The sequence below is a fragment of the Notolepis coatsorum genome (assembly GCF_963971535.1).
Source record: "Notolepis coatsorum genome assembly, chromosome: 2".
Lineage (NCBI taxonomy): Eukaryota > Metazoa > Chordata > Actinopteri > Aulopiformes > Paralepididae > Notolepis > Notolepis coatsorum.
This window is the reverse complement of record NC_140166.1, coordinates 62,443,479-62,464,852: the sequence shown is the minus strand read 5'-3', so window position 1 is coordinate 62,464,852 and position 21,374 is coordinate 62,443,479. Positions and strand designations below refer to the sequence as shown.

The 21,374-nt window shown below is 46.1% G+C and overlaps 1 protein-coding gene across 1 annotated transcript in view; it reads left to right on the top strand.

The window, feature by feature from the left end:
- Positions 1–1,218: 1,218 nt before the first annotated feature.
- fam189a1 (family with sequence similarity 189 member A1) overlaps positions 1,219–21,374 on the top strand; it is a gene marked incomplete at both ends in the record, with an annotated part of 77,402 nt that continues 57,246 nt past the window's right edge. The window contains 2 exons of the mRNA XM_084308185.1: positions 1,219–1,317; positions 15,550–15,681. Coding sequence (XP_084164311.1) covers positions 1,219–1,317; positions 15,550–15,681 — 231 coding nt within the window. The remainder of the gene's footprint in view (positions 1,318–15,549; positions 15,682–21,374) is intronic.

The following is a 21,374-nucleotide window of genomic DNA, read 5'->3' as shown; positions in this document are numbered from 1 at the left end:
TTGCCGTACCTACTCGTTTAATAGGAATTTGCCTCGGCGTGCTGGCAGAATAATGATGGAAACATCGAGCGCGACATCCACAAAAGCGCAATATAAAAAAACATAACCCCTGTAGAATAATGATGAATAAATCCATAACTAAGCGGACTCAATAACTCTGTTGTTTTGTCATTGTGGAAAAGGCTATAGTGGAAACATTTGATTATTCACTTGTATATTTCAAGCCCGAGTGTTTTCGTATAACAGGTTATTGACTTCTGTGATCATCTTCTGTGCTGTTTCCCTCTTCGGTGGCCTCGTGCAATCAGTCAATGAGACACTATTGATTAGTGAAGCCACCGCGCTCTCTCTCTCTCTCTCTCTCTCTCTCTCTCTCTCTCTCTCTCCTCTCTCTCTCTCTCTCTCTCTCTCTCTCTCTCTCTCTCTCTCTCTCTCTCTCTCTCTCTCTCTCTCTCTCTCTAATAATATAATAATAATAATGCAGGACCTCTTTAGGGGGTCTTTAATCGGCATGCAACAAACTGGACATGCAATTGGAGCGGCACACACACACATGGGATACACACACATGCATTGTCTTTTTCTCAGTCGCCGATGCGATTGAGTCTCTGCACCTAACCCATCCCGTCGTCCTTCCCCCACAAGGCAGCCGGGAGCAGATAGGGGCTGCGGCGTGGAGCCGCGCTCCGGGGACCAATCCAAGTGCTCCTGTCCGTCTTCGTCAGGGACGCCACAGCGTTAGCGATCTGTTGTGCAGGTTTTTCCATTGGGTTTATCTTATCGGGAGGGGAAACCCTTGCGAGCACAGAGGGGAGAACATGCAAACTCCACACAGAAAGGCCCGGGAGATCCCCCACCTGGGTACCTGGCATCATGGAAACCTGGTCCCCAAGCGGGAATCGAACCCTGGACCTTCTTGCTGTTAACCACTACACCACCGTGCCGCCTCTCTCTCTCTCTCTCTCTCTCTCTCTCTCTCTCTCTCTCTCTCTCTCTCTCTCTTCTCTCTCTCTCTCTCTCTGATCATGCTGATTGATCTCTACTATGTTTACATTTTCAAAAGTGAAAAGCCAGTTGTCGCTGAATTACCTCCAACAAGTAACAAAGCTTTGATGCTATGGCTGATGTTCTCTCTCTCTCTCTCTCTCTCTCTCTCTCTCTCTCTCTCTCTCTCTCTCTCTCTCTCTCTCTCTCTCTCTCTCTCAGATCACCTTCTTCATGCTGCTGTCTGCGGTGTGTGTGATGCTCAACCTGGCGGGTTCCATCCTGTCCTGCCAGAACGCTCAGCTGGTCAACTCTCTGGAAGACTGCCAACTGGTGAGACCCCACACCCTGAACCCCCCACCCCACACCCTGAACCCCCCACACCCTGAACCCCCACACCCTGAACCCCCCACACCTGAACCCCCCCCCCCACACCCTGAACCCCCCACACCCTGAACCCCCCCACCCCACACCCTGAACCCCCCACACCCTGAACCCCCCACACCCCTGAACCCCCCCACACCCTGAACCCCCCCCCCCCCACACCCTGAACCCCCCACACCCTGACCCCCCACACTCTGAACCCCCCACACTCTGAACCCCCCACACCCTAACCCCCCACACCCTGAACTCCCACACTCTGAACCTCCCACACCCTGAACCACCCCACATCCTGAACCACCCCACATCCTGAACCCCCCCACACCCTGAACCACCCCACACCCTGAACCCCCCCCCCCCCCCACACTCTGACCCCACACTCTGAACCCCCCACACCCTGAACCCCCCACTCTGAACCCCCACACTCTGAACCCCCCAACTCTGAACCCCCCACACTCTGAACCCCCCCACACTCTGAACCCCCACACCCTGAACCCCCACACCCTGAACCTCCCACACTCTGAACCACCCCACACCCTGAACCACCCCACACCCTGAACCACCCCACATCCAGAACCCCCCCACACCCTGAACCCCCCCCCCCACACTCTGAACCCCCACACTCTGAACCCCCCACACCCTGAACCCCCCACACTCTGAACCCCCCACACTCTGAACCCCCACACTCTGAACCCCCCACACTCTGAACCCCCACACTCTGAACCCCCACACCCTGAACCCCCCACCCCTGAACCTCCCACACTCTGAACCCCCCACACTCTGAACCCCCCCACACTCTGAACCCCCCACAACCCCCCACACTCTGAACCCCCCCACACTCTGAACCCCCCACACCCTGAACCCCCCACACCCTGAACCTCCCACACTCTGAACCACCCCACACCCTGAACCACCCCACATCCTGAACCCCCCCACACCCTGAACCACCCCACACCCTGAACCACCCCACATCCTGAACCCCCCCACACCCTGAACCACCCCACACCCTGAACCACCCCACATCCTGAACCACCCCACACCCTGCCATTAACCTCTTAAGCCCGGAGCCCTATTTTCTGAAAATCCATCTAAAATACATACCTAATTAAATGGAATATTGCTCCACTTCTACAAGGTCCATTTGCATGTTCTTGGTATCTAGAGACATCTATGGACCTCGGTGAATGTATTCGCAGTGTCAGAAATATTGTGTCTATTACCAGGCTTGCTTAAATTGTGATGAAACAAAGGAGAATATGAATTATGATTTTTCTTTGCATCTTTGACGGTGAATAACACCATGCTAAAAATGACCAGACATAAGAAGGTACTGAGTTCGTTCAGTACCTTCTTGAGATCACGTGTACAAAAAATCTTAAGGAAATGAATAAAGGGAAGATGATTAAACAGAAGGTTTTGTAGATACAGTACTGAATTCTGCCATCCGGACCCATGCAATTTGAAATATTATTATAGAATATAGAATATGAGGCCTATAAATTACCTTATTATAGCCAACTTGCACATCTATGGATCGGGGCAAATCTACTCTCTCCAATACAAATTGTACTGATTTATAAAACAATTGTTACAAGGCTTTATTATAGGCTACTATAGTAGTATAATAGTATAACATAGTTGATTGGTATTCCCCTTCAGTAACACCTATCCTATCCCCCACTTCTACCTCTCCGGTCTTTTTTACCTACAGTATCTAGTTCCTCTCTTGCATTGTAGCCACAAATAGGACTTAGTGTGGAACACTGCCTGTGTTCCAGCAGACACGTCTGTGCAGCTAATGGACCACTAGCTGGTTGGTGTTAACCAGGGAACAAAATAAGTACCAGCCAACCGCCAATGGCTGGTAAAAAATCTGCCTGGCTGGTAGTTTTTAAAATCTACCAGCCAAATGGCTGGTAAGTCAAAAAGTTAATTTTGTTCCCTGGTGTTAACTTTCACGAGATCACGCGACAATCCCATCTGGTCACAAGTTATGCGCTCGTTGTTTTCGGAACTACTACTTTGAGGAACTACTGGTGACTACGTAGGTACTCTTATCTGTTTAAGTCTTTAAAGTGCCGACCCCAACAGGGTTCAGATCTGGCGGGTCAGGGGATGACCCCGCCCTCCAATAATATGGTAATTGGGCTTATAGGTAGGTGAGTATACTGTATTATGCTCAGAGAAAGAGGTAGGACTGTGTATACCAGTGTATACCCTTGACTACAGTGTGTATACCAGTGTATACCCTTGACTACAGTGTGTATACCAGTGTATACCCTTGACTAGAGTGTGTATACCAGTGTATACCCTTGACTACAGTGTGTATACCAGTGTATACCCTTGACTACAGTGTGTATACCAGTGTATACCCTTGACTACAGTGTGTATACCAGTGTATACCCTTGACTACAGTGTGTATACCAGTGTATAACCTTGACTACAGTGTGTATACCAGTGTATACCCTTGACTACAGTGTGTATACCAGTGTATACCCTTGACTACAGTGTGTATACCAGTGTATACCCTTGACTACAGTGTGTATACCAGTGTATACCCTTGACTACAGTGTGTATACCAGTGTATACCCTTGACTACAGTGTGTATACCAGTGTATACCCTTGACTACAGTGTGTATACCAGTGTATACCCTTGACTACAGTGTGTATACCAGTGTATACCCTTGACTACAGTGTGTATACCAGTGTATACTCTTGACTACAGTGTGTATACCAGTGTATACCCTTGACTACAGTGTGTATACCCTTGACTACAGTGTGTATACCCTTGACTACAGTGTGTATACCCTTGACTACAGTGTGTATACCAGTGTATACCCTTGACTACAGTGTGTATACCCTTTGAATACAGTGTGTATACCCTTGAATACAGTGTGTATACCCTTGACTACATTGTGTATACCAGTGTATACCCTTGACTACAGTGTGTATACCAGTGTATACCCTTGACTACAGTGTGTATACCAGTGTATACCCTTGACTACAGTGTGTATACCAGTGTATACCCTTGACTACAGTGTGTCTACCCTTGACTACATTGTGTATACCCTTGACAACATTGTGTATACCCTTGACTACAGTGTGTATACCAGTGTATACTCTTGACTACAGTGTGTATACCAGTGTATACCCTTGACTACAGTGTGTATACCCTTGACTACATTGTGTATACCCTTGACAACATTGTGTATACCCTTGACTACAGTGTGTATACCAGTGTATACTCTCGACTACAGTGTGTATCCTGTCTGTCTCTATATTCTGCGCCTGGGTTCTCATGTACTAGCTGTGACTCACCCAGGTGTAAATAACTACAGTGATAAGATGTATCTTTATTGATCACCCAGGTGTAAATAACTACAGTGATAAGATGTATCTTTATTGATCACCCAGGTGTAAATAGCTACAGTGATACGATGAGATCTATCTTTATTGATCACCCAGGTGTAAATAGCTACAGTGATACGATAAGATGTATCTTTATTGATCACCCAGGTGTAAATAGCTACAGTGATACGATAAGATGTATCTTTATTGATCACCCAGGTGTAAATAGCTACAGTGATACGATAAGATGTATCTTTATTGATCACCCAGGTGTGGTGGCTTAAACATCTAGCCCAGGGATTACAACTGAAAACTAGGGAAATGTAATTCAGATGCAGAGACCAAAGAAATAAATGTCCATAAACACCTATACATCAAAGTAAAAAATAAAACAAGATAAAATGTGTAATATACATGTGCAATAGCTGTGTGTATATACTGTATGTATAATCCCAGCAAGCTGTGGCCCATACAGTATCTAATGTGTGCCCATACAGTATCTAATGTGTGCCCATACAGTATCTAATGTGTGCCCATACAGTATCTAATGTGTGCCCATACAGTATCTAATGTGTGCCCATACAGTATCTAATGTGTGCCCATACAGTATCTAATGGGTGCCCAGGTGCAGAGAGCATTGTTGGCTACGAACACCTGGGTGCTAACTGCCTAAAATACATCTAAAAGCAAAGATCTTATCACATCATGATCTGCTCTGTACTTTACAGTGAGTTACAGGTTTAGCGTTCTTGGAATGTCAAAAAGCTCGGACATGATTCAAGATTCAAGAGGTTTATATGTTTGTCACATATACATACCAGGGCATGCCCACTTCGATTGTGCAATAATACTAATAATAAAATAGACATAAAAAAACAGATAATAAAAAGACTTAAAGGGGAACTATCTTATAAATGGCCTTTTTCAGTGTTTAGCATTGTTTCCTAGCTATGTGAACTTATATTAATATGATCTATGTCTCAAAATTCTCATATTGGCGCACTCTTCCAATTCTCCTCTCACAATATTCACCCTCACTGAACTGAGTCATTTGAAAATGTGCTGATATGTGATGTCAGAGAGACACCGCTGCATGTTAATGTTCAGGCGACGCCGCCGCTGCGCAGTGGTTTAGGAGCCCAGGCTGCATGTTAATGTTCAGGCAGGGCCGTATAGCACAGTGGTTTAGGAGCCCAGGCTGCATGTTAATGTTCAGGCGGGGCCGTATAGCACAGTGGTTTAGGAGCCCAGGCTGCATGTTAATGTTCAGGCGGGGCCGTATAGCACAGTGGTTTAGGAGCCCAGGCTGCATGTTAATGTTCAGGCGGGGCCGTATAGCACAGTGGTTTAGGAGCCCAGGCTGCATGTTAATGTTCAGGCGGGGCCGTATAGCACAGTGGTTTAGGAGCCCAGGCTGCATGTTAATGTTCAGGCGGGGCCGTATAGCACAGTGGTTTAGGAGCCCAGGCTGCATGTTAATGTTCAGGCGGGCCGTATAGCACAGTGGTTTAGGAGCCCAGGCTGCATGTTAATGTTCAGGCGGGGCCGTATAGCACAGTGGTTTAGGAGCCCAGGCTGCATGTTAATGTTCAGGCGGGGCCGTATAGCACAGTGGTTTAGGAGCCCAGGCTGCATGTTAATGTTCAGGCGGGGCCGTATAGCACAGTGGTTTAGGAGCCCAGGCTGCATGTTAATGTTCAGGCGGGGCCGTATAGCACAGTGGTTTAGGAGCCCAGGCTGCATGTTAATGTTCAGGGGGGCCGTATAGCACAGTGGTTTAGGAGCCCAGGCTGCATGTTAATGTTCAGGGGGGCCGACGCTGCACAGTGGTTTAGGAGCCCAGGCTGCATGTTAATGTTCAGGCGGGGCCGTATAGCACAGTGGTTTAGGAGCCCAGGCTGCATGTTAATGTTCAGGCGGGGCCGTATAGCACAGTGGTTTAGGAGCCCAGGCTGCATGTTAATGTTCAGGCGGGGCCGTATAGCACAGTGGTTTAGGAGCCCAGGCTGCATGTTAATGTTCAGGCGGGGCCGTATAGCACAGTGGTTTAGGAGCCCAGGCTGCATGTTAATGTTCAGGCGGGGCCGTATAGCACAGTGGTTTAGGAGCCCAGGCTGCATGTTAATGTTCAGGGGGGCCGACGCTGCACAGTGGTTTAGGAGCCCAGGCTGCATGTTAATGTTCAGGCGGGGCCGTATAGCACAGTGGTTTAGGAGCCCAGGCTGCATGTTAATGTTCAGGCGGGGCCGTATAGCACAGTGGTTTAGGAGCCCAGGCTGCATGTTAATGTTCAGGCGGGGCCGTATAGCACAGTGGTTTAGGAGCCCAGGCTGCATGTTAATGTTCAGGCGGGGCCGTATAGCACAGTGGTTTAGGAGCCCAGGCTGCATGTTAATGTTCAGGCGGGGCCGTATAGCACAGTGGTTTAGGAGCCCAGGCTGCATGTTAATGTTCAGGGGGGCCGACGCTGCACAGTGGTTTAGGAGCCCAGGCTGCATGTTAATGTTCAGGCGAACACGACGCTGCACAGTGGTTTAGGAGCCCAGGCTCAAAACAGCTCGAGATCTTGAGGTAGAAAAATGCTGTTTTTGAGAAATACAAAACAATGAATAAAAAAATATATATATATTACAGAGGTGTTCCATAGACTCACAGGAATTGTGTAAAAGTGCCCAAATAGTGAAAGAAATAGTAAAATAGTTCCCCTTTAAGATGGGCATGATAAAATAGACGTGCTAGATTCCTGAGAAGGCACTGGGTCCTATGTACACTACTGTCACGAGTGCAGGTAAGCAAATGTGAGTCCAATGGCGGAGGCCATAATGTGAGACAGAGAATGGTTGCTCTTTCTTCGAGGTGTCTTTTAATGTAAGATCACAGAGCAACAGGGAAGCCAGGAAAAGACGCCGAGCGTCAACTTGAGAGAAAGGGTAGATACAGCGGATAAATCTACAGCGAGAAGGTCAGCAATATCTCCAGCTCCTTCCACACGATCGACAGTCTGAAGCCTCGACAGGGGCAGAGAGAAACAACCAGTGAATAAATAGTCAAAACCCAAACATTCCAATGCATCAATCAGTGACAGGTACAAATGACAGCACAGTGACAGCGACCAGTGGTGACGGAACAGGGAGTGACACATCAGGAATGTGGCGTGACCGACAGTGAGTGCAGATACCAACCACCAGGGGAAATAACTCCAGAATGACAGTAGGGTTCCTAAGACTAGAACCCCGAACGTTACACACTACTATACAATATACAGTTTTAACTCTATGTCATTATGCTATACCATGCGGTCTAGAACTGAATGACCTCTCTCCTCTTTCCACCACGGGCGCTAGCAGTCCATAGTTTTTTATTGGATTCTATTATATGTTGTACCACTGTATTGCACATCGTTGCGGGCAAGACCACCCGCATTTCATTGTATACTTGTATGCCGTGACAATTAAAACTCTTGACTTGACTTGATAGTGTTACAGACGTGCACAACGGAGCATTGAATGAATGAATGTGTTAACAGAATTCGGCTATAGGGCGACAATAATGTGGTCAAGAGGCATGGTTTCTATCTTGAGCCTTTAATCGGCGTGGTTTATTATTCACATGGCAGAGCAGTTACTATACAGATCTTCTCTCACTGAGAGGCTGGGGGAAAGAGAAAGAAGTGGGAGGAGACATCTACATTTATACTCGCCACATGGTGGTGTACCTGAGTGACTCCGCCTAGAGCGCCCTCTAGTGGAAACAGTTACATATGCAGTTAGACAGTTACTGGTGGAAACAGTTATATATGCAGTTAGACAGTTACTAACAATCCTACACAGAACCTCTGACTTCAACAGAATGAATGAAAAAGTTTATTTTTGAACATGTATTCTCCATATTCCTCCAAACAAATCACGGTATTTAGCTCCGTCAAACAAAAAAAATATTTATTTAAAAAAAATAAAGTGTTAGCCTTGAGTGTTGTTTAAATTTTTTTTTAACAAAAAAGGAACTATAAACAAAAAGTCAAGAGCAATGTGTTTGGTTAGCAGACATGTCCAAAAAAGGAGTAGAGGGAAGCTATAAGCTTATTGATCCCTACCCCCTTACATTTACATTTGTTCTTCCATTAATTTGACTAGATATAACATGAGTTAGTATAATACAATATAGAATATACTTTTACTTATGGTACGAAAAGAGAAAAAAACTTGATTCGCTTGACAGCAGTGAATACAGTGCAGCACTACATAACACAATATAACATTATACTTTGTTTATCCTCATTACTCATTTCTGTATTTATTTTTTAAGCTGCTTTTTTAAATTGTGCCATATGTTTACTCAGTTTGATGTATTCAGGTAAATTGTTCCACAACTTCACTCCACAAACAGATATGCACATGCTTTTCAGCGTAGTGTGTACCATTGGTTGTTTAAGATTCCCTCTCCCTCTTAAGTTATATTGATTTGTCAGAGGCTATACTAGTACCATGAAAGAGCTCTATTAGGCCTTGTGATTCAGTCCATGGAGAGGATCACTGTTCAAAATCAGTTTGTGAAGAGGTGTTAATAGAGCCTCATGGGTATAAAGCTCCTGATGTCACGTTTTCATCCTGATCAACTGCTGAAAGACCATGTCCCCTCTCTCTCTCTCTCTCTCCCTGTCTGTCTGTCTGTCTGTCTGTCTGTCTGTCTGTCTGTCTGTCTGTCTGTCTGTCTGTCTGTCTGTCTGTCTGTCTGTCTGTCTGTCTGTCTGTCTGTCTGTCTGTCTGTCTGTCTGTCTGTCTGTCTGTCTCTCTCGCTCTCTATCTCTCTCTCTCTCTCTCTCTCTCTCTCTCTCTCTCTCTCTCTCTCTCTCTCTCTCAATTTCAATTAAATTCAAATGGGCTTTATTGACATGGGAAACATACGTTTACATTGCCAAAGCCGAACAAAACAAAACAATCAAACAGAGAAATCAAAAGAAATCAGTACATTACTTATTATCTCTCTCTCTCAGCTTTATCCACAGAGTATGTCTGCCTCTACATACATGCGCACACACACACACACGCACGCACGCACAAACACACACACACACACACACACACACACACACACACACACACACACACACACACACACACACACACACACACACACACACACACACACACACACACACACCTCACAGTTCCAATAACAAGTCAGAATCAGAAAGGTCTTTATTGCCAAGTAGTTTTCACACACAAGGAATTCGATGTAGTTGTTTTCGGTGCGACATTGATGGACAGACAATTATGGTAGAATAAAAAATAAAAAGGTGGAATTAAACAAAATGGAATATAAACGAAATTAACCCATTCTCTGCCGGGCATTGTACCCATCATTGTACCCTCTCTGCCAGCGCTATAAGCAGTGGTGCAGTCGTAATATGGGCCAAGGCCAAACGTCACGTGCACGCGCGCTCCCGTGCATGCGCATACATGTCTCTCTCCTCTTTCATGAGGCGGAGCTGGGGACAAGACGGGCGGTCTTTTGTCACATAACACACGCCCAACACTCCACACACACACACACACACACACACACACACACACACACACACACAGTCTAGGTGATAAGTGCCGGCCGGCGCGACGACACAAAAATGACTTGTCGCGCCGGCCGGCACTTATCACCTAGACTTTGCATAATAATAGGATGCTGCCTCAGTGGCGAAGCCTAAACGTCGTTTGACCGTGTATGCCCACCACTGCACCCCTGGCTATAAGTCTATGGAGATGTTCACCTTCTTTGCAGGGCTATAACTTTTTAAATTGTATTGCTAAATTGACATTACTATGGCCCATTCAACATCAATTATCTATCGTTCAGGATGTAGGAACGTTTTACTTTTTCATTCACACATTCATACTAAAATACCGTCTAGAGTATAAATATGTTTTTATCGTTTTCTGCAGTATTTCATAGAACGTGAGATATAGGCATAAATGCATATATTAGATGATCAAATGCAGTTTGATACCGATCAACGTTATATTAAAAATTTCAACTGTACATGGTCCTAAACGTCATGACTGGTCATCTGCGGGTGAACGGAGGGGGGGGGGGTCGTTTATAATTCAATGACAGACGTTAAATGATTCATGTAGTATGGGTGATATATTGATCAGAGCAGTTTGTATAGAAAATGGTAAAGAAAAACGCTGAAACTCACCCCAGTCTCCTCGTAGCGTTGGGCGATGAGAGTGGAGCAAAAAGATCGCTATTATGGGATGTTGATCGATGCGATCCATTTCCGGTTTGTATATTACTAATACACGTCCAAATCATGTTGATTATTGAGTTATGGCATATCGACGGTGTCTGTATTGAGCCCCGGGACGATAAGCGAGTGGCCGGACGAAAATAGGGGACGGACCAAGCACGTCCGGCCACTTCCGGTTTGGCAACTCGTCGATCGGCCACGAGGTGGCGGTATTGAAGCGTTGCAGAGTTGTGATGGCCCAGACAGCATCACCCAAGACTCCGTGGGTGAAATATGAATACCATGACGAAAATATGAAATATTGATCTCAAACACGCCTTACGGAGTTATTGGCAGACAACGCATGGCGGAGAAACCCGCCTTAACACGTGATTGGCGAATAATGGGTTAACATAGATGCACAATAGAATAGAATAGAATTATAAAATAAAAATAGCAATAGGCCATCTCTCTGTCACAATCCTCTTAATATTAGGGCTCAGTCAGTATGCGTCTCTCTGGCTGATTACCCATTGTTATTAAGACAAATATAATCATTCTCTGTTTGGAGAAAGACTGTGTGTGTGTGTGTGTGTGTGTGTGTGTGTGTGTGTGTGTGTGTGTGTGTGTGTGTGTACGTGTATGTGTATGTATGTGTGCGCGTGCGTGCGTGTGTGTGTGTGTGTATGTGTATGTATGTGTGCGCGTGCGTGCGTGTGTGTGTGTGTGTGTGTATGTGTATGTGTATGTATGTGTGCGCGTGCGTGTGTGTGTGTGTGTGTGTGTGTGTGTGTGTGTGTGTGTGTGTGTGTGTGTGTGAGCGCCCCCTGGTGTCCTCACTCACCTCGTGACGCCCCTCTCCTCTCACGTCTGTGTGACAGGGCTCTCAGTGTATCTGCCACATAGCTGCCTGCTGCCACATGGTGCCTGGGGTTATTAGCTTTGGGAAGGTGTTACATGCACATGTTCTGTACTACTCTTGCCAACTTAGTGTCATGTTTTGACTATAATTCACTGTGAATTCGTGTTAGTGGATAAAATAAAACGATAGAGGACTTTGGACTACTTCCACCTGATGGACATATATCACCTGTACTACTATTATGTATTATTTATATACACATAGAACTGCTCCACATGGATTTTAATATATCATGCTTTAAGTACTGTAGTTTTAATGTAGTTGGTGTTTTTTTATATAGTGGTCTTTTTACTGTAGTTTTAACGAAGCTGGTGTTTTTTTTTTTTATAGTGATGAGTGTCTATGTATTGTGACTGTATGTTTTTGTATTTTAACCACTGCACAAATTAAGTTCCGAAAGGAAAATAAAGTAATTTGAAGTTGAAGTAGAGCCAAACTAAACTAATCAAATCTATCATTTATTAGTTAGACAGATTAGACAAATGTGCTTTTCCTGCATGAGGCTGTGCGGCATGTTTTTGGAAACTTCTAGAATGTTTGTTGTGTGTACGTCTGTATACGTGTGTGTGTGTGTGTGCGTGCGCGTGTGTGCGTGTGCGTGTGTGTGTGTGACTGTGTGTGTGTGTGTGTGTGTGCGTGTGTGCGTGTGCGTGCGTGTGAGTGCGTGCGCGTGTGTGTGTCTTTTGTTTTGGACAGCTGGTAGAATTGAGTGAGCAGCATTAGGACTGTGAGCTGCTCAGGGCTTTGAATGCGGATTTTAACAAAAGTTGAATTCAAAGTGTTTTCCTCAGGCAAGCGATGTACCCACTAACAGGCTTTCAACAGCGTGATGTAGCGGCAAAGAGAGTACCGATATGTTTCCTCCGACTGGGCAGAAAATCAACTCCTACGTGGGTCGAGGCTTTTCCTTGTACAGACGTAAAACAATTTGCACAGACATCCAGAGTGTACAGAAATGTTTTAAGTCAGTCCATGTTGCAGTGTTTGTTAATAGTAATAGCTGACGGGAAATCAACGTGGACCAAAGCTGTTGCCTAGCAACCCCCTCCGTACGGCTACTCTGTCCAATGAAATCACAGCCAAGAAATAACAACGATTTGCATTATATATTCATGATCCCCTTGCATGCTATACAACACACCTTGTCACGTGGGCAGACTCGCAGCATTGCAGTAGTGTACAGATGTGTCTGACGTAAATAATCGCGAATCGTGTTAATAATAACTCTAATGGACCCATCTCAAACACACTTCTTCTGATTGGAGGATCGGGAAAAGAGGGTGGGTGGGTACTGGGTACATCCTAATGGGGTCTCAAGGGATATCTGTACATTTGCCATCAACACAACTCTGGACTCGAGGACACTCTGTAAGAAGCATTTTTTTTTTATTTCTTTTTTTTGCATTCTCAATTTACATACAGTTTACAGTGAATAGATTTAAAAAAAAAAATTATTTCTCCCTCCCACCCTCTCACCCCCCTTGAGACATGTCTGTTGGTATGCTTGGAGCATAAGCATTTAGCCTCTACATCAGTTATTTATTTTTTTATAATTTAAATAATAATAATAGTTAGGACAATGTCATCCCATCCCCCCCAAATAATAGACCCCCCCCCCCCCCCCCCACGTAACCCTCCCCCATTACTGTCGTTGTCAGAGCAAGGTACCTGAGTCGTATGAATCACGGAGTATATTATCAACACATATCGTGTGCAGTCACATCTGTGTACATCAGTCAGAGGTTAAAGTATAAAGAATAATGTAAAAAAATTTGGATCGAGTTCGTTTTCTGCACGATAAGAGGAGAGGAGAGGAGCTGGTCCTGTATAGAGGAGCTGGTCCTGTATAGAGGAGCTGGTCCTGTATAGAGGAGCTGGCATCGCAGGCGGTCCTGTATATAGCCCCATGCGACTCCCGGGAGATCCTCTCTTAGTCGTGACTGAAATATTAATGCTTCTCATCTCCTCTCCCCAATGTAATTAACCCATACATGTTGGCTTCCTGTCCTGCTTTCTCTCTGGATCTGGGTCATGTCATGCGTTGGTATAGACTCCACCTCAGCTGCCTCGCCTGGAAGCTCCTTCCAGCGCGCTGCCTGCTCTCTCTGCTGCAGGTCTCACACGCTGCAGAGCAGACTGCTGCTGAATCGAACCCTGACCCTCAAACCCTCCCAGCTCGCTGCCAATCTCTGCTTCCTCTCTCTGCTGCCTCTCTCTGCTGCAGGGCAGACTGCTGCTGAATCGAACCCTGACCCTAAAACCCTCCCAGCTCGCTGCCTCTCTCTGCTTCCTCTCTCTGCTGCCTCTCTCTGCTGCAGGGCAGACTGCTGCTGAATCGAACCCTGACCCTAAAACCCTCCCAGCGCGCTGCCTCTCTCTGCTGCAGGTCCCACACGCAGGCAGGCTGCTACTGAACCGCTCACGTCACAATGTTTTCATTTCATTTCATTTTTATTTATTCGTACATGGAATTATTACAGTCCCAACAGTACATATTAATATGCTCCACTAAATTCCGTGGCCGAAAGGAACAGGAAGAAGAACATTCTTAGTTGTACCTGCTGCCCCTACACATACAGATACAGTACACACTGATAGACGAATTGTTTGGTTTACCAAACCAAACAAAATGTACATACTTATTTTGCAGAAATGGAAAACATCAACACAATAAAATTAACATAAGTAAATACATTTTGTGTATCTAATCAGTTAAATTGCATATTTAGGTTCATTCACATTATCACAATGGGATAAGACACACCATGTAGTGGTGGTCCATAGATGTCCCTATAGATACCAAGAATATGCAAATGGACCCTTGTAGAAGTGGAGCAATATTCCATTTACTTAGGTATGTATTTTAGGCGGATTTTCAGAAAATAGGGCTCGGGGCTTCTTAAGAGGTTAAGAGCTTTGTAGACAAATAAAATAACTTTGAAATCTATCCTATAGTAGCCATATACTGTACTGTGTACCTGTATTATTGTCTTTCTGGACAAACCATTATGGCCAAACCAGAGGATCCAGGTCTGATCTGTGTGTATGTGTGTGTGTGTATGTGTGTTCATATGTGTGCGTGTGTGTGTGTGTGTTCATGTGTGTGCGTGTGTGTGTGTGTGTATGTGTGTTCATATGTGTGCGTGTGTATGTGTGTTCATGTTTGTGCGTGTGCGTGTGTGAGTGTGTGTGTGTGTGTGTGTGTTCATGTGTGTGCGTGTGTGTGTGTGTGTTCATGTGTGTGTGTGTGTGTGTGTGTGTGTTCATATGTGTGCGTGTGTGTGTGTGTGTTCATGTGTGTGCGTGTGTGTGTGTGTTCATGTGTGTGCATGTGTGTGTGCGTGTGTATGTGTGTTCATATGTGTGCGTGTGTGTGTGTTCATGTGTGTGCGTGTGTGTGTGTGTTCATGTGTGTGTGTGTGTGTGTGTGTGTGTGCGTGTGTATGTGTGTTCATGTTTGTGCGTGTGCGTGTGTGAGTGTGTGTGTGTGTGTGTGTGTATGTGTGTTCATATGTGTGCGTGTGTATGTGTGTTCATGTTTGTGCGTGTGCGTGTGTGTTCATATGTGTGCGTGTGTATGTGTGTTCATGCATGTGCGTGTGTATGTGTGTTCATGTGTGTGCGTGTGCGTGTGTGTTCATGTGTGTGCGTGTGTGAGTGTGTGTGTGTGTTGTCCCCTGCTCTCCCGCAGCTCAAGTTCGACAGCGACGGCGTGTGTGTTTGCTGTGAGCTGCAGCAGCAGAGTTCCAGCTGCAACAACCTGGGAGAGACGCTGAAGCTGAACCCGCTGAGGGACTGCAACACCATCCGCCTGCGTCTGAAGGTATGACCCCTGACCCCTAACCCTGAGGGACTGTAACACCCACCCGCCTGCGCCTGAAGGTATGACCCCTGACCCCTGACCCTGAGGGACTGTAACACCCACCCGCCTGCGCCTGAAGGTATGACCCCTGACCCTTAGGTGGGTGTTCACTCTGTCATCATGACCCCTGACCCTGAGGGACTGTAACACCCACCCGCCTGCGCCTGAAGGTATGACCCCTGACCCTTAGGTGGGTGTTCACTCTGTCATCATCATGACCCCTGACCCCCTGAGGGACTGTAACACCACCCGCCTGCGTCTGAAGGTGGGTGTTCACTCTGTCATCATCATGACCCCTGACCCCCTGAGGGACTGTAACACCACCCGCCTGCGTCTGAAGGTGGGTGTTCACTCTGTCATCATCATGACCCCTGACCCCCTGAGGGACTGTAACACCACCCGCCTGCGTCTGAAGGTGGGTGTTCACTCTGTCATCATCATGACCCCTGACCCCCAGAGGGACTGTAACACCCACCCGCCTGCGTCTGAAGGTGGGTGTTCACTCTGTCATCATCATGACCCCTGACCCCCTGAGGGACTGTAACACCACCCGCCTGCGTCTGAAGGTGGGTGTTCACTCTGTCATCATCATGACCCCTGACCCCCAGAGGGACTGTAACACCCACCCGCCTGCGTCTGAAGGTGGGTGTTCACTCTGTCATCATCATGACCCCTGACCCCCAGAGGGACTGTAACACCCACCCGCCTGCGTCTGAAGGTGGGTGCGAGCTGTGTGTGTGTTCGACTCGGTCATGTTTAACTGACATCAAAAGTTGCAATTTCAAAAGCTCAATGGGGGAAAAAGACCTTTCGGTGGAATAAACTGCCACTGTCCATAAAAAGTATTGACTCAGAAAGAAATCTTAAACAAGATATGAAGAAATGGCTTAGTCACGCAGGATAATGATATATGCAGGTGTGCTGTATACTTTGTGTTTGTTTGTGTTATTGCATTTGTTTTATTCATATTTACATTTTCACAATGCTTGGAAATTGTATTTCTTATTTGTGCAGCATAGTGGCGGAGCGAGGCTCCTCACATACCCATGGTCCTGGTACTACAGTACAGCCCCCATTTGTGTACTCCTCAGTAGGCACCATGCCTTCAGCACAGAAAGAAAGAAAGAAACGGGGCGGTTAGGTGGCCGAGCGGAGATTGCGTTCGTCACCAACCCCGGAGCTGTGAGCTGGATTCGCCTGTTCGAATCCAGCTCACAGCTCCGGGGTTGTCACCAGCTTGGCTGGCCGTCTGCACTAATACAATTGGCTGTATTAGAGGGTGGGAGAAGCTGGCGGGGTGGGTCCGGGTCGTTGTAAACAGCGACTCCTACAGTTCGGTCGGGGCGCCTGCTAAGCGCGGATAGGACTCGAGGGGGATAGTGTGGTCCTCCCACACGCTATGCCCTCTCAATGAGAATCCGCGCTGCCAGGTGAAAAGAAGCGGTGATTGGCTGGACGTGTGTCGGAGGAAGCACGTGGTAGCCTCCACTCTCCCAGATGATCTGACTGTGGGGGGTAAGTGCGCAGCGACCAGGAAGGGACTGGGAATTGGCATACGACTAACATTGGGATGGGAGAAAATCGGAGGAAAATGGAGGGGGAAAAAGATCAAAAAAAAAAAAAAAAAAAAAAAAAAAAGAAAGAAAGAAAGAAAGAAAGAAAGAAAGAAAGAAAGAAAGAAAGAAAGAAAGAAAGAAAGAAAGAAAGAAACTATCTAACCATCATCAGAACTATCACCAAAACCCAAAAGATCTAATTAAAGACATTTTCATTCTAAAGATCACTGACATAATACTCGAATACATGAATGTGTTTTTAAGCTACTTCTCTACCAAACGCATTGTGAGCTATAATAATACAATGAAAAGATGCGAAACAATGTAATATATCCGTCCGTAATAAGCCCTACGTCACATCATGAATCGGATCACACACACACACACACACACACGCATCATATTTCGCTGATAACCCGCCCGAATCGTTATCCTCAAACGGCTCAGCGTCCCGTGGCTCGCGGTGCGGCGTATCCAGTCATTAGCGCGGCGATGTGCCGCTGCGAGAGGTCGTGTGAAACACAGCGGCGGTGCAAAGCGGTCAGCGTTCAGCCTCAGATTAATCAGGCAGGAAGTGGAGAATGGCAAGAACATTAGTCTTCCCCTTAGAGACTTCTATCTTAGTATGCAGGCCGTTGGCCACAGTGTGCTAGTTCGTGATCTCGACTCGAGGGCGTCTGTGCCGGCGTGATGTATGTGCCACCGTGTGCCTTTATTGGATAACGGCGATCAAATGCATTCATATCGTGTCCCCGATTGATTATAAAACATTGATAACCAAATAAAAGACTCCTTAAGATGAAGCATGGGCCCGAGGAGGAGGAGAGATCAAACGCATTTGTCAACGGCGATCATGACTCATGATTAAAGACACGCGGGAATCGCCGCTATAAAACGTTATTATGAGCCGAGGAAGTCAAATGCGATGAGTTATGTTTCGTGTTGGAGAGGAGGGGGGATGTGTCGTGTCACCGGGTCTCTGGGGGGGCAGGGACGTGCACAGGACTTTAGAGGGGCAGGTGCTCAAAGGCCGAAAAGGGCATATACTTGTGTGTATATATTAACCGAGCGCGTGTAGCGCGCAAGCCCGATTTCTAAGGGCCCTTTTCGGGCGGGGGGCCCCCTTTTTATGCTTTTTGGGGGATTTTGGTGATCAAATATTGAATATTGAACTATAATAATCAGTGCAGGAGCTCACTTATCCTTGAAAGACACTTTTATCACTGACTTAAAAGGCCCATACATCTCCATAAATGTTCAGGGGGGAGGGAATAAGTGCTTACCCTACAGACCCCAAGAAGTGCTGTATATTCTGTATTGTTTAATATAAATGCATTTTTTATTCCAATCCCGATTTGTATTTGAGATTCCCAAATCCCATCGGACTTGACTTCTTCGTGTCCCTCAGTGAGTGTAATACCAGCATTCAACTGTATGCGCCACAGCGGTTTCTATCATCATCATCATCATCATCATCATCACCACCCACGCTATGCATAAAATATATAGATCCGCGGAGAGGCACGCTGAGGAGGCCGTGCAAACTGCAATGGAATATGGGGCATCTCTTTCTCTTTACCTAATATTTTTATTCTATCCTGACATTTTTCAGTTGGAAGGGCAGTCTATATACGTAACGGTAAAAATTAAATTAAATAAAAAAATAAAAAAGGGCACTTTTTTAATGAGGCTCAAAAAGGCAGGTGCTCAAGCACCCCTTGGCCTCTATGTGTGCACGTGCCTGCTGGGGGGGCCCACGGGGCCGTTTCCAGAGGGCCGTTAAGCCCGCTGCTCTCCGTCCTGATGGATTCACCGCGCGGGGCCCTCGCTGCTAAAGAGCACTAACCATTCGCGGTCCTCGGTTCACTGGCGGCTGCTTCTCTCCTATTCGGCTCGTGGGATTTTTCCAGTGCTGGCGTTCAGCGGTATTCATGTGTGTGTATTCAGCTTTGAAATGTGAAGTTCACTCCTTTTTTAAATGCATTTGATATCCGCATTTGTTTTCCTTCGGCTGCCGTCGCCGAGTAGCCACCAGCAGGGCCGTGCACAGGACTTTAGAGGGGCCGGGGCTCAAAGGCTGAAAAGGGCACTGGGCCCCGTGCGCGTGCGAGCCCGATTTTTGGGGGCCCTTTTTTAACTATAATAATCAGCGCGGGAGCTCACTTATCCTTGAAAGACAATTATGGCAAACAAATTTAAAATAAAAAGACTTGCCATTAAAAGGGCACTTTTTATGAGGCACAAGAGGGCAGGTGCTCGAGCTCTATGTGTGCACGTGCCTGGCTAGGCTACCGTGAGTAATTGGTGCGAGGGAGGATTCGGACCGTTCCTGTTTCTCCACCAGGAGGGGAGACATGATGTGACCTTGGCTTGGTTAATGTTTCTCACCTGAGATTGGCTGGCGGCAGAAGCCGCATGCCCATTCAAACTGGATTTTTTTTTAAATATTATAATTTGATTACTATTATTATTATAATTGTATAGATTGTGTATTTATGATCATTTTACATTATGAGTCAAACGCATTCTCCTAATTATGTCATAGAGACCAGACCATACATCAAAAAGTCAAACACCCCCTTTCCCTTTGGAATGGACCTATCTCAAACCCTGCCCTCTTTTCTTGATCCTCCAATCGCAACTGTCGCTTACCGCTTATCGCGTAAGCGACAGTTGTGATTGGAGGATCAAGAAAAGAGGGCAGGGTTCTTCCAAACGTTAAATAAATAAACTATTCTGCACAATTCTCTCCGCTTGTCCTGTTTTCCAGACAGTGTTTCAAGAATCCCAATGTCTAGGTACTAACGTTAGGTATTACTTATGTATGTTATATATTATATTATGTATTACTAGGTACTAGGTATTGACTTACTTGACTTAAACCCTTTTGCTCTTTGGGGAGCATAGGTCATTCATGAAATACTAGGTATTACCCTTATATTATGTTATGGTCTTCATCAGCCCAGGAAATGAATGAATCATTAACTTTATTTCAGGTTATATATAGAAGAAAAGCCCTGGAGGGTTTAAGAGTGGAGCCACTTGGCGAGCTGATATTATTTCCCCTGCATAGATGGCTATAGCTAACAGAAATAGCAACATAAATGCAGCATAGTCACAAGTCTATGTTCCTGAATCAGAGCATTGGGGTACTATTTCACAAGTATGCACATTTTTATTTCTGCTGACAAGTTCAACACACTGCGTCTCTGGTTTGCCCTGACACCGTTAACAGCTTCGCTACATAACGATGCTGTAGAGATCAAGGTGAGCGCTTAACCTTGACGGTTTCTCTCCGGTTTATACTCAATGGTGCCCCTGTCTGTTCACACATTAATAATGCATGTATTAGCAGGGCGGTCAGGTGGCGTAACGGAGATTGCGTTCGTCACCAACCCCGGAGCGGCTGGATTCGCCTGTTCGAATCCAGCTCACAGCTCCGGGGTTGTCACCAGCTTGGCTGGCCGTTCACACTAATACAATTGGCTGTATTAGAGGGTGGGAGAAGCTGGCGGGGTGGGTCCGGGTCGTTGTAAACAGCGACTCCTACAGTTTGGTCGGGGCGCCTGCTAAGCGCGGATAGGACCTGAGTGGGATAGTGTGATCCTTCCACACGCTACGCCCTCTCAGTGAGAATCCGCGCTGCCAGGTGAAAAGAAGCGGTTGATTGGCTGGACGTGTGTCGGAGGAAGCACGTGATAGCCTCCACTCTCCCAGACCGACTGTGGGGGGTAAGTGCGCAGCGACCAGGAAGGGGATCGGGAATTGGCATAACGACTAACATTGGGATGGGAGAAAATTGGAGGAAAAAGGAGGGGGATGTATTAGCTATCACACAAAGACACATTATATTATTATTTTGTCTTACTAGAGATTTGTTTGCAAACCCCGTCAAAAGCATTCGGCAAATCTTAGCAATAATAATAATAATAATTACAACAATAATACAATTGTAATAATGATAATGATAATAATAATAATTATTATTATTATTATAATACACTTTATTTGTATTTTTGTATAGTAACTTGCATACAAGAATTGCAATACAATGTCAAGTTTATAGGTCAAGTTTATAGGTTCCATCCACGTGTAGGA